General features: G+C 34.2%; 4 protein-coding genes and 1 long non-coding RNA gene across 9 annotated transcripts; 3 read left to right on the top strand and 2 right to left on the bottom strand.

Annotated features, from left to right (window-relative positions):
* Window positions 1–4,792: 4,792 nt before the first annotated feature.
* SUC2 (sucrose-proton symporter 2) lies at window positions 4,793–7,362 on the top strand. The gene is made up of 4 exons (NM_102118.4): window positions 4,793–6,235; window positions 6,381–6,444; window positions 6,732–6,775; window positions 6,865–7,362. The coding sequence occupies exons 1-4, from the start codon at window positions 4,979–4,981 to the stop codon at window positions 7,036–7,038; spliced, it is 1,539 nt and encodes a 512-aa protein (NP_173685.1). The 5' UTR covers window positions 4,793–4,978; the 3' UTR covers window positions 7,039–7,362.
* A 450-nt stretch (window positions 7,363–7,812) lies between these two features.
* On the top strand, window positions 7,813–9,791 carry AT1G22700 (Tetratricopeptide repeat (TPR)-like superfamily protein). Of its 3 annotated transcripts, none has more exons than NM_102117.5 (5): window positions 7,813–8,193; window positions 8,425–8,461; window positions 8,565–8,863; window positions 9,116–9,262; window positions 9,342–9,791. In NM_102117.5, exons 1-5 carry the CDS (start codon window positions 8,071–8,073, stop codon window positions 9,624–9,626), a joined length of 891 nt encoding a protein of 296 aa, NP_564178.2. In that variant the 5' UTR covers window positions 7,813–8,070; the 3' UTR covers window positions 9,627–9,791. The 3 variants fall into 3 exon arrangements, with proteins under 3 accessions (NP_564178.2, NP_001077580.1, NP_850950.1); NM_001084111.1 differs by having other exon boundaries at window positions 7,978–8,193; window positions 8,421–8,461; NM_180619.2 differs by having other exon boundaries at window positions 7,987–8,193; window positions 8,550–8,863.
* AT1G05763 lies at window positions 8,171–8,442 on the bottom strand. Its single transcript, NR_138957.1, has one exon. It is a non-coding gene; the product is annotated as an other RNA (long non-coding RNA).
* Window positions 9,781–10,823, bottom strand: AT1G22690 (Gibberellin-regulated family protein). 3 transcript variants are annotated; one of them, NM_001198136.1, is made up of 5 exons: window positions 10,559–10,655; window positions 10,414–10,467; window positions 10,265–10,325; window positions 9,890–10,169; window positions 9,781–9,817 (listed from the first exon to the last, which is right to left on the bottom strand). In NM_001198136.1, exons 1-4 carry the CDS (start codon window positions 10,619–10,621, stop codon window positions 9,988–9,990), a joined length of 360 nt encoding a protein of 119 aa, NP_001185065.1. In that variant the 5' UTR covers window positions 10,622–10,655; the 3' UTR covers window positions 9,781–9,817; window positions 9,890–9,987. The 3 variants fall into 3 exon arrangements, with proteins under 3 accessions (NP_001185065.1, NP_001185066.1, NP_173683.1); NM_001198137.1 differs by having other exon boundaries at window positions 9,934–10,169; NM_102116.5 differs by lacking the exon at window positions 9,781–9,817 and having other exon boundaries at window positions 9,823–10,169; window positions 10,559–10,823.
* Window positions 10,824–11,592: 769 nt separating this feature from the next.
* On the top strand, window positions 11,593–12,982 carry AT1G22680 (uncharacterized protein). The gene has a single exon (NM_102115.2). The coding sequence runs from the start codon at window positions 11,889–11,891 to the stop codon at window positions 12,444–12,446; it is 558 nt and encodes a 185-aa protein (NP_173682.1). The 5' UTR covers window positions 11,593–11,888; the 3' UTR covers window positions 12,447–12,982.
* The last annotated feature ends 719 nt before the right edge of the window (window positions 12,983–13,701 follow it).

Genomic DNA, 13,701 nt, shown 5'->3' with positions numbered 1-13,701 from the left:
CCATATATAGTTATTAGTTTGCGACTATATATACACATTAGACGTACACATGTCTATCTATATAGACCCTGTTTTGAAATATTCTTTACTATAAATCATAAACACATTTTGTTAGAAAAAACCATATATGAAACGGATCTATATATCTTGATTTAAATTTAAAATATAGAAATTCGGATCCGAATCCAAAAACCTTATGTTTCTCGGACCATACTAGTTCGAATCTTGGATCCAATATATTTTGCCAACTTCTTTTTTTTGTAATGAAATTTTTTGCCAAGCTCTAACAAAAACTGCTAAAACTATTCCATTTCAAAATGTTAAACTTTGGGAATTTTTTTTTGTGTTTGTCCATGTTTGAAATGCATGGAGAGTAACGAGTAAAAGTTATGCGACATTTGTACATGTTTCCGAGCTAATTATTGTAAACGAAGTAATCTCACATGCAACAACATGTGTAAATAAACTCCAAAATCAACAAACCTCTCGATTTTGATAAATTCAGGCTTCTTAAATAAATAAATAAAAACCTACACGTATCAACGAAACGGAAAACGTAACTTAATTACTCATCACTGATATACGAACAATGAGACTTTGTCCGTTAGTCGTTTACTTAGGACACAACAGTTAAAATCTCTTTCAGTTTGTCAAACAAAAGTCAACCAAGTCTCTTCTCTTTTCCGACAAAATGAGTCATTAACGGAGTCTAACCGCTTTCCTCTGTTTGGTTTATCTCCGAGTGCGCGTAAACTTCACTCTTCCCATTGGCGACGTGTCAATCTCTTTTTTTTCAAACAAAAATAAATTTATTCGTCAATAATTCTTTTTCTACCGACCATTCTGATCCTTTTTATTTATATATTTTTGTAATAAAATTATTATCAAAGTTTATGTTTAGTCTCGCTTTTGTTATCCTTTTTTTTTAGTTTAGCTGTGATCTCCCTTTTGTCATGATTATAAGTTTGGTGTTACTTACTTTTTAAAAGAACAAAAAAATAGAGAAATATTTTTAACTCGATGAACACGTCTTGCGAATTTAAAGCATCTCAAAATTTCTTTATTAATTTTGCTAAAAATAAATATAATAACACATATTCAAGCCCTTTATTATGGTCGGATATTTTTCCAAAGCTTGAAGCATTCATTCTAATTAATACTATGATTTTTATATAGAAAAAAAATCAGCATTGGGAGTATCGAACCATGCAAGAGTTGAAATATAGAGAAGAATTAATTCGTATTAGCTAAACGACGAAGCTTTATTGTCAACCGAGAAGTTATAACGATCTAACTTTAACGCATGTAAACATATTATAATGACATCACAAATATAAACTTATTATATAAACACTTGAGACAGATAAATAAATATACTACAGTACTAATTATTTAGAGAGAGTAGCCGTTAAATCGTTAAAATGGATAGTTACAGTAGCCTCCCATTTTAACCCAAAAAAGAAAAAGAGTAATAATCAACTTTGTCATACATTTATTTGCCACAAGATTGTTAATCCCTAGAACCGCTAACACCACGTCATTCGAAATCTCTGAGTTATTATTAAATGAATTCTCTATAACCTTTTCTACTATTTTATTCTTCTTTCGGTCAAATTTATTTTCAAGTTAATAAATCCTGATATATTTTGGAGTACAATTTATACTTTACGTTTTGCCCTACTTTGGAGTGTTTTTAGAGCTTTTTTCTTTCTTTTTTTCAAAGTGGACGACTGAAACATGTAATTCATGTTTGTGATACTGATTAGGAAAATTTCATAAATCTAAATCGCCAACAATTTTTAATAAAATACACACGGCTGTTTCGAAACTTTTTCAAGATACATATCGATTAAAATTTCAAATCCGAAAAATAATGGTTTTTATGATATAACTAAACCGTTGGACTAAAAATGGGCCGAAATAACATGTTAATATTAACGGCCGCAAACTATTGCTTGATCCGCTTGGCCCATTGGACGACTTTGTTTGTAAATGTCCGAATATTTTTTCAAGATATTTATGTATTTGGTACTTCAAATCTAGTACCCAAGCCTTAGATCATTAAAATTTAGAACTCAGTATATAACTAATGCCATTTTTTATTTTTGGATTCGATATTTTTTTTTTTAGTGTAATATTAAATTATATTTAAAAAAACAAATATACGTTTTTATAATTTGTGCTTCGTATGTTTGAAAAAGTAAGCTCTAAAGATTTCTGATGATTTTTCGAAAATGTTTAAAGAAAATGTTTAAACAAGCTAAGAGTCGAGGTTAACTAGTCATGGGAGTGAATCCAGTTTTAAATAGGCATCGTCATACTGCTTGTCGCCTAATAATCGTATTGCTGAAATCAGATTTCGAATTTGTTTATCAACCCATATGGTGATACCCTTTATATTATGATCCCACGCACCTCAAAAATTTCGGCGTTGGATTCATGTCACTCCTAGCTAGCAACCTCAGGGCTCGCAGTATCCCATTCGTCTTAATTAGTTAAGATTTTTTTTAAAAATTTATTTTGTTCAGTTATTATTCATTTCATTCGAACGATTAAACAAAGATTATTATGGTCTCGTGATTTATATGTTGACCCTTCTAATATTCTAAATTTAAAAATAAGAAAAAAGAGGAAAATTGAGGCAAAACACATGTTGCCGAGTCATTATCAACTAGGGGTGCATAATGATGGAACAAAGCACAAATCTTTTAACGCAAACTAACTACAACCTTCTTTTGGGGTCCCCATCCCCGACCCTAATGTTTTGGAATTAATAAAACTACAATCACTTACCAAAAAATAAAAGTTCAAGGCCACTATAATTTCTCATATGAACCTACATTTATAAATAAAATCTGGTTTCATATTAATTTCACACACCAAGTTACTTTCTATTATTAACTGTTATAATGGACCATGAAATCATTTGCATATGAACTGCAATGATACATAATCCACTTTGTTTTGTGGGAGACATTTACCAGATTTCGGTAAATTGGTATTCCCCCTTTTATGTGATTGGTCATTGATCATTGTTAGTGGCCAGACATTTGAACTCCCGTTTTTTTGTCTATAAGAATTCGGAAACATATAGTATCCTTTGAAAACGGAGAAACAAATAACAATGTGGACAAACTAGATATAATTTCAACACAAGACTATGGGAATGATTTTACCCACTAATTATAATCCGATCACAAGGTTTCAACGAACTAGTTTTCCAGATATCAACCAAATTTACTTTGGAATTAAACTAACTTAAAACTAATTGGTTGTTCGTAAATGGTGCTTTTTTTTTTTGCGGATGTTAGTAAAGGGTTTTATGTATTTTATATTATTAGTTATCTGTTTTCAGTGTTATGTTGTCTCATCCATAAAGTTTATATGTTTTTTCTTTGCTCTATAACTTATATATATATATGAGTTTACAGTTATATTTATACATTTCAGATACTTGATCGGCATTTTTTTTGGTAAAAAATATATGCATGAAAAACTCAAGTGTTTCTTTTTTAAGGAATTTTTAAATGGTGATTATATGAATATAATCATATGTATATCCGTATATATATGTAGCCAGATAGTTAATTATTTGGGGGATATTTGAATTATTAATGTTATAATATTCTTTCTTTTGACTCGTCTGGTTAAATTAAAGAACAAAAAAAACACATACTTTTACTGTTTTAAAAGGTTAAATTAACATAATTTATTGATTACAAGTGTCAAGTCCATGACATTGCATGTAGGTTCGAGACTTCAGAGATAACGGAAGAGATCGATAATTGTGATCGTAACATCCAGATATGTATGTTTAATTTTCATTTAGATGTGGATCAGAGAAGATAAGTCAAACTGTCTTCATAATTTAAGACAACCTCTTTTAATATTTTCCCAAAACATGTTTTATGTAACTACTTTGCTTATGTGATTGCCTGAGGATACTATTATTCTCTGTCTTTATTCTCTTCACACCACATTTAAATAGTTTAAGAGCATAGAAATTAATTATTTTCAAAAAGGTGATTATATGCATGCAAAATAGCACACCATTTATGTTTATATTTTCAAATTATTTAATACATTTCAATATTTCATAAGTGTGATTTTTTTTTTTTTTGTCAATTTCATAAGTGTGATTTGTCATTTGTATTAAACAATTGTATCGCGCAGTACAAATAAACAGTGGGAGAGGTGAAAATGCAGTTATAAAACTGTCCAATAATTTACTAACACATTTAAATATCTAAAAAGAGTGTTTCAAAAAAAATTCTTTTGAAATAAGAAAAGTGATAGATATTTTTACGCTTTCGTCTGAAAATAAAACAATAATAGTTTATTAGAAAAATGTTATCACCGAAAATTATTCTAGTGCCACTCGCTCGGATCGAAATTCGAAAGTTATATTCTTTCTCTTTACCTAATATAAAAATCACAAGAAAAATCAATCCGAATATATCTATCAACATAGTATATGCCCTTACATATTGTTTCTGACTTTTCTCTATCCGAATTTCTCGCTTCATGGTTTTTTTTTAACATATTCTCATTTAATTTTCATTACTATTATATAACTAAAAGATGGAAATAAAATAAAGTGTCTTTGAGAATCGAACGTCCATATCAGTAAGATAGTTTGTGTGAAGGTAAAATCTAAAAGATTTAAGTTCCAAAAACAGAAAATAATATATTACGCTAAAAAAGAAGAAAATAATTAAATACAAAACAGAAAAAAATAATATACGACAGACACGTGTCACGAAGATACCCTACGCTATAGACACAGCTCTGTTTTCTCTTTTCTATGCCTCAAGGCTCTCTTAACTTCACTGTCTCCTCTTCGGATAATCCTATCCTTCTCTTCCTATAAATACCTCTCCACTCTTCCTCTTCCTCCACCACTACAACCACCGCAACAACCACCAAAAACCCTCTCAAAGAAATTTCTTTTTTTTCTTACTTTCTTGGTTTGTCAAATATGGTCAGCCATCCAATGGAGAAAGCTGCAAATGGTGCGTCTGCGTTGGAAACGCAGACGGGTGAGTTAGATCAGCCGGAACGGCTTCGTAAGATCATATCGGTGTCTTCCATTGCCGCCGGTGTACAGTTCGGTTGGGCTTTACAGTTATCTCTGTTGACTCCTTACGTGCAGCTACTCGGAATCCCACATAAATGGGCTTCTCTGATTTGGCTCTGTGGTCCAATCTCCGGTATGCTTGTTCAGCCTATCGTCGGTTACCACAGTGACCGTTGCACCTCAAGATTCGGCCGTCGTCGTCCCTTCATCGTCGCTGGAGCTGGTTTAGTCACCGTTGCTGTTTTCCTTATCGGTTACGCTGCCGATATAGGTCACAGCATGGGCGATCAGCTTGACAAACCGCCGAAAACGCGAGCCATAGCGATATTCGCTCTCGGGTTTTGGATTCTTGACGTGGCTAACAACACCTTACAAGGACCCTGCAGAGCTTTCTTGGCTGATTTATCAGCAGGGAACGCTAAGAAAACGCGAACCGCAAACGCGTTTTTCTCGTTTTTCATGGCGGTTGGAAACGTTTTGGGTTACGCTGCGGGATCTTACAGAAATCTCTACAAAGTTGTGCCTTTCACGATGACTGAGTCATGCGATCTCTACTGCGCAAACCTCAAAACGTGTTTTTTCCTATCCATAACGCTTCTCCTCATAGTCACTTTCGTATCTCTCTGTTACGTGAAGGAGAAGCCATGGACGCCAGAGCCAACAGCCGATGGAAAAGCCTCCAACGTTCCGTTTTTCGGAGAAATCTTCGGAGCTTTCAAGGAACTAAAAAGACCCATGTGGATGCTTCTTATAGTCACTGCACTAAACTGGATCGCTTGGTTCCCTTTCCTTCTCTTCGACACTGATTGGATGGGCCGTGAGGTGTACGGAGGAAACTCAGACGCAACCGCAACCGCAGCCTCTAAGAAGCTTTACAACGACGGAGTCAGAGCTGGTGCTTTGGGGCTTATGCTTAACGCTATTGTTCTTGGTTTCATGTCTCTTGGTGTTGAATGGATTGGTCGGAAATTGGGAGGAGCTAAAAGGCTTTGGGGTATTGTTAACTTCATCCTCGCCATTTGCTTGGCCATGACGGTTGTGGTTACGAAACAAGCTGAGAATCACCGACGAGATCACGGCGGCGCTAAAACAGGTCCACCTGGTAACGTCACAGCTGGTGCTTTAACTCTCTTCGCCATCCTCGGTATCCCCCAAGCCGTAAGTATCTCTCTCTCTGTTTTTTTTTTTGTTTATCCATTGGCTAATTATTTTAGTACTATATCTGATTTGTCGTTTATAATAAGGAAAGAAGTAAATCAATAACCTAATTTGATGAATTTTTTTTCATTTTTATTAACTGCAGATTACGTTTAGCATTCCTTTTGCACTAGCTTCCATATTTTCAACCAATTCCGGTGCCGGCCAAGGTAAATATTCTATTTTTGAGCTTTTTATTTAATCTAAAATTACCCTTTTTGTTTTGGATAATCAAAGTCGACAATCTTCTTAAAGTGTTGGGACCTAAAAAAGCTAAAAGCATTTAATACGTGCAGATTCGTAATTTAATAACTTATTGAGAAGATTCTATAAGTAACCAATATTTATATATTCGTTTGAGTGACCATATATACGCGATATACCAAATTTACAATTTCTATAGCCTACGAAAATTTGTAATCTTGATTCCTAAAGCTTTTTATCTTTTCTTCCACAGGACTTTCCCTAGGTGTTCTGAATCTAGCCATTGTCGTCCCTCAGGTAAAAACCCGTTTAAAATCAGTTTTACTTATTTTCATTTAGGAAAAATTATGACTAATATATATATTTGGTTTCTTGGTTAAATATAGATGGTAATATCTGTGGGAGGTGGACCATTCGACGAACTATTCGGTGGTGGAAACATTCCAGCATTTGTGTTAGGAGCGATTGCGGCAGCGGTAAGTGGTGTATTGGCGTTGACGGTGTTGCCTTCACCGCCTCCGGATGCTCCTGCCTTCAAAGCTACTATGGGATTTCATTGAATTTTAGCAGTGGTTGTTTGGCTCTCTTTCTCTCATAAAACAGTAGTGTTGTGCAAATCCTACATAAAGAAAAAAGAAAAGGAAATTAAACTCATTGGGTTGGTTTGTATTTTACCTAAACCCACGAAGTTCCTTTTTCTTTTTGTAACTCAATTTAAATTTGGAGTATATTTTACTTTTTGTTACCTTCAAGGCTTCAATATTACGACTTCATTGTTCGGTAATAAATACCTCATAAGCTACAAAAGATTATGTAACGATTTAACACAATTATTTTTTTAACAAACAAAAACAACGATCTAAACAGTTCATATTAACTGATTTGATAACTTATTTCACAAAAAAAGTATATGCGAAATACTTACAAAATATCTTTACATTTGATTGTACATATAAAACCAAAACAAGTTTTAAGATGAATGTGGCTAGATACAAAAATTAACGGTGAAATAAGAGCATTCTCGATTTATATGTTTTGTTTTTATCTATTTTAGTTAATTCTTTAATCAAGTTGTTTCACATTTGTTTAACCTGATTTTCCCGTTTCCAATGGATAAACTCGGATTATGAAAGTAACTTGATGTACATGTTTGGTAAGCTTATTGGTCAAAGTATGACAAGCCTTTTCCCCTAAGTATGATAAGTTTTGGGAAATTTTCAGAAAGCACACTCTTTTAAGTTTTAGTTTTTAGATGTATATAACATAACTAATAACATGTATCAAAAGAAGTTTGGAAGAGTTTCTTAATTATTTGTTAAGGTTCTTCCTATATATATATATTCTGAAAAATTCATAAATCTTCCCTAATTAAATAAAAAAGATCCATTAGATAAAACCAAAATGAAATAATATGTAGATTTAAACCGGAAGGTACTAAACCGGAAATTGGAAGAGGCAACGTGGGCCTTATCTTCTTCTTCTTCTTCCTGCTAGATTTTATTCTTTTATCTCTTGAGCACACACACACATACAAGACTCTCCTCACAGAACGATTTAGATTTAATCGGGAAAAAGTTCAGTCAGTGACACTAATGTTCGAATCGAACATGGTTCTTCAAACACTATCTTCTTCTTCTCCTCCAATTCACCGTCTCTATCTTCACCATTCTCAGATTCTCCCTTCTTCTGGGTCACCCAGCAAGATTTCTCTTCAGGTAAACACTCCAAGTTCCTCTCTTTCGCTTCACCCATAGTTTACAATCTCACTGTACTCTAGGGTTTCCTCTGTTTTTTCCCCAATCAAGAATTTTGATTCGTAAATTGTTCTTACGATAGAAGAAGATTATGTGGAATCTGAACAAGAACAGAGTCAAAATTTACCCTTTTATTTTGTTCATGAACTTGCTAATCTTCCTCCTTGTTTTTGAACTTGTGGATGAAGGCAGATACATGGAAGGACTTTGGCCATTCGATCTTTTCATGGTACTTCACTTCTTCTTCCCTGCTTAAAGTTTCATACTTTACTATACATCTAGATGTTTCTGCTTGAGGTTTAGATTGATAGCTTTAGATTATGTCTTTGCAGAAATTTCTGCTAGAGGTTTACCGGCTTTGAACAAAGCTTCCTTGAAGAAGCTACCAATCAAAGGATCTACCTTTCTGCTGGGGCAGAGCTTGTTGATGGTTTCTGCTCACCCACAGTTGGCAGCAGCAGCAGAAATCATAAAGCCTGAACCGATTTACGAAGTTGGAGAGTTATTTGAACTTAGTATTCAGCTTTCTTACTTGCTGTTACTACTGGGGTTGCTTGGAGTTGGTACTTTCTATGTGATCCGTCAAGTACTTGTACGCAGAGAACTAGACCTCTCCGCTAAAGAATTGCAGGTACCAGACAATGTGCTCTTTGTGGTAGAAAACAGTAGGATAAGTAACTGAGATGGAACGAGTCTAGAGTAGAGATGTAATATTGATGTCTCTCGTATCATTGTCTGTCTCTTATCTTTTAATGCTATTCACATAATAATTGTAGATATTATGAACATTAGACTTATTTAAGTAGCTATGCTTGCTCAACGTTTTTGTTAATTTGATCAAATCTGGATGCTATGGTTCTATTGTTGTCTTTATGACCTGAAGGAGCAAGTAAGGAGCGGAGATGCAAGTGCAACAGAGCTCTTTGAGCTTGGTGCAGTGATGTTGAGAAGGAAGTTTTATCCTGCAGCCAACAAGTTTTTGCAACAAGCTATCCAGAAATGGGACGGTGATGATCAAGATCTTGCTCAGGTAATAGACTTTTACACTAATACCGTTACCAAGTAAATAAAAAATCAATTGACACTGCAATATACAATTCCTGAGACAGGTCTATAACGCTCTTGGAGTGAGTTATGTACGAGAGGATAAACTTGACAAAGGAATTGCTCAGTTTGAAATGGCGGTGAAGCTGCAACCCGGTTATGTAACAGCTTGGAACAACCTTGGGGATGCTTATGAGAAGAAGAAGGAGTTGCCTTTGGCATTGAATGCGTTTGAAGAAGTTTTGTTGTTTGATCCAAACAATAAGGTGGCTCGGCCTCGGCGAGATGCGTTGAAGGATCGCGTGAAGCTTTATAAAGGTGTTGTGGCTGTTAAGTCTAAGAAACGGTGACGGCTCAAACAAGATGCAAACTCTGAACCAAGAACCGTTGGTCTCTCTCCCCCTTGTGTATTTTTTTGGTTTGGTAATATGTATGGAGATTTTGTGTTAATATGAAAATGAAACTTTGTTGTTTTTTGTAACCAATAAAATCAGATGTTTAAAACTTAATAGCCATTGTGCCCAAAAAAAAAAAAAAAAAACTTAATAGCCAATAAAATCACTCATCTTATTATTCGGAATCGATACAAATTATATAGTTGAATTATGTCAACAATCAACATAATAATAAGCTCACACATCACACATGCAACATAACAAAAGAAGAAACATAATCAGAAGATGAGACTATAGTTGAGAAATGAGAAGTCTTTTAAGGACATTTGAGTTTATTGCCATGTGTACGGATACTGGCGTAGCAAGGACATGATGCTGTGTTGCCGGAGGTTCCCGGCGGCACACACTGACACTTGGCACAACAACTTCCACAGGCTCTGTGACAAACTTTCTTCCTCGATGTCTTACTGCATCTCCTTGCGCATGCATGCCCACAATCTATAAAAATTGGCTCATTTAATAAAAAAAAGGTTGTGGGGGGCAAAAAAAATACTTAGAACAAAGGAATTAGAGTGTTGAAAGAGTAGACTAACTGATTCTTGGACGATGGTGGTATGTTCTCTTAAACGCCGCAGTTTGGTTCTCGTCATTCGTCTGATTAGCAACAAAAAAAAGAAGCCAACATTTCCTTATATATTACTCTCTTGAAAGTTTGTTTAGTATGTTTTTGTATCACTCTTACCTGAGAAACAGAGGAAGTTTCATTGTTGCTGGATGATGACAACTCTGCAAGTACCTATGAAAGACCAGAGAGATTTTTCATTGTTTTACTTTGGTTTGTCTGAAATAGAGAAAAGGTAGTCTTGAAAATGGTTTTAACAGTTTACCTGAGAAAGCAGAAGAAAAGAGATGATCAGCGTAACAAAAGCCACCACATTCATCTTCTTCATATTTCTTGAGTAGTGATTTTGAAGTAGTGTGTGAAAATAGTACTTGTGGATGATTCTTTATATAGATACATTTCAGCTACTTTTTATTTTCTGAACAATTACTCATGTTGGATAGAGATCACATGCATAGACTTTCATCGCTGGAGCCAAACATAAATCACAGGTTTTTATTGGATAAATCACAGATTATAGATTGCATTTGCTGTAAAGTGTTGGAGTTTGATATGCAAACAGTTTTGATTGGTTCCCTTTTTTCGGAGGATGCATGGAAGAAGAAGAAGAAAATTCAAACCTAGTTTCACTAATATCTTAAGCTAACTCAATTTGTTACGTGGAAATGAGAGTAATTTTTACATTAGCTTGATACTTTGGTAGTTTATGTCTTAATGATAGTTTACAGCTGTCTCTTAGTTCAGACATTGTGACACTGAGAGAGATAGATGAAGGAAACGCAGACGCAATATTGTTCGAAAACACAGATGTAGTGTTTGGCGTTTAATTGTCTATTTTATACAAACGTCATTAGAAATTTTCTAACAAACATGAAACGTCGAACTGAAAACAATATCGCATTTGTATTGGTGTTTTCATAGGTTTCTTTAATTTTAATATATGTATACGAGAACACTTTTAGTTTTCATATTGGATAGAAAAATAAAAGAGAAAAACTCTACAAGACAAGTCAAAATGTTTGTGTTACTAAATATAAAGACAAAGCACAGCGTGCAAATTGCTAAAGTCTACATTAATTGTGAGGGAGAAAGGAAAATGACCCGAGAGGGAGACATCAATTTAATGACAATTTTGATTAAAAGGCTTATAACCAATGAAAATATTAATGTCCTCAAAATGGGTCAGATCCAATAAGCGGCACCCTTCATTAGGCCCATCTATATTTGAGAAAATTTATCATCTACAATTCTACATCGTCAATTCCTAAAGATTGATTGTATAGGTTTTTTTTCTTGTTTCATAAGAATTATTCTTTCTTTTTTTTATGTCTTATGCATATTTGTTAATGTTAGTGAGTCACAAAATTTAGATATTTGAATTCACTAACCATTTTACCAAAAATAAAAATTTACTCCACTATAGATTGTTGTCCGTCTAATAAGAAAAGCGGTGTTGAAAACTTATAAATTCATCCTCTCTGTTGCAACCATTTTGTTTCTTATGTTGACAAGTTTGTCCTACACGTCCAAAGTTTTATATAAAAGAGATCAAAGAGACAACAAGTTCTCAAGTCCAAAACTAAACACTATTTTGAATGGATACTTCGCCAAGGACCCGAATTGTACCTACTAGACGATCCAACTCGGTCAAATTCTCCTCGACGGTTAACATTTCAACCCGGCGATCACTCTCTTCCTCCTCCTCCAATTCCCTCCTATTCTCCGGCAACTCTCCGGCAACTCCTCTCCATCCACTTGGCATCCCATTTTCATGGGAAAAGCTTCCCGGTAAACCTAAAGAGTTCTCGTATCACCGGAAAAACGAATCATTAAGCAACCTCTTGCCTCTCCCTCCTCACTGGAGTAACCATAGCCCTAACACCAGATGTAAGAAGAACACGTCCCCTGCGGCCATGAGAGATCCTTTCATGGCGGCGTTGGTAGAGTGTTCCAAAGGCGCTACCACAGACGGAGAACATACCGGCGGCGAATCAAGGAAGGTCTTGAGGAAGAGCAGGAGCATCGGGTTACTGAATCTTTACTCTTCTTGTAGAAGAGCTTGTGAAGTTTCTGAATCCATTGTTTATCTCCCGAAGTCCATTGCTTCCTACGATCATCTTCATCTCAGCACTCGTGGTCGTCGTCGCCGATGATTGATCACATTCGTCATCCTTATTAAATATAATAAGATTTGAATAAAAGATAATTAATTATACAATACGTAAATAAATATGTTTTTTCTATTATTAATGCATATAAAAAGGAGCATTATTGCGTTAGATTCTCTAGAATCTGTGTGTGTGAGAAAAAAAATCGAGAGATGATGTGAAAAACAGCAAATGCATGGTTAGATCCAATTCCAATGGATAAGTTGGTTAATACTCATACGTTTTTTGTGAGAGTGTCAATGCACTTTTATATGTGACCATTAAGGAAGAAATATGATCATCTACACAGACAGTTCAGTTAAAATCATAATCAATTTAATTTTGTATAGACTATAGAGCACTTGGATGTTTTCATCAAAACAATATGTATCATGTATAGTATTTAGGAGCAATCGACTTTTCGTCGATCATGCCAGTCAATTATTCAATTTTACTCTTTTAATTAGGAAAAGCGAATTTTATCATTTTTTTCTTGAATAGTAGGGGTTTTAATCTCTAAAAGACAATGTAAATGTATATTTTCTCGATTGTTATTTCTTAACTAAGCTAACTACTGGAATTTCTAGTATTCTTTTATATATTTAGTCGGTCGTATAAAATGATATTTAAATGAATAATGGAAGTGATGGGAGTACATAAATGAGAAACTTTCATTGCCAACGACAGACAAAGTTTACAAATGATGGGATTCTAATTTATTGATATTCACCATTCAAATTCCCTCATGTGAATATTATTCATACACAGTTAACATGAAATTATGTTTGGAGGACCCATAGTAATAAATATTCATGAAAGTGGAAATTTCAATCAAGTTATTCATCAAATTAAATCAGTTATCGTTACAGTTTGCAAACTGATATCATGAAAGTTTTAGATTTGAGAACTTTCGAAGACAAATCCATCAAAATGATCAAGAAAGTTTTGTGGATATTGACACATTTTGGTATACTATGTTTTCTCCCAATACTTTGGTGTTATATGATTTAAAAATGTTCACTAGTACCAGTAGTTGGAAACTAATTTATGTATTGCAAGTAGATGAAAATGTTCACTAGTGTTTATTTTGTCTAGTTTAATCATCTGTTGATCGTAGATATTTTTCGTTTTTTTTGGCTACGAAACACGTTGGATTCCTCATTTGAGAACGGGTGGTCATGACCACCAAAAGTAGCCCAAATTAGAACTCTTCTTCTCTATTTAGTAAGGAGGTTGGGTCATGGTGCTCAACTTTTGAGAT

This window comes from Arabidopsis thaliana (assembly GCF_000001735.4).
Source record: "Arabidopsis thaliana chromosome 1 sequence".
Classification (NCBI taxonomy): domain Eukaryota; kingdom Viridiplantae; phylum Streptophyta; class Magnoliopsida; order Brassicales; family Brassicaceae; genus Arabidopsis; species Arabidopsis thaliana.
Note: the sequence above shows the minus strand (reverse complement) of the source record. Positions and strands in the feature narration are given on the sequence as shown.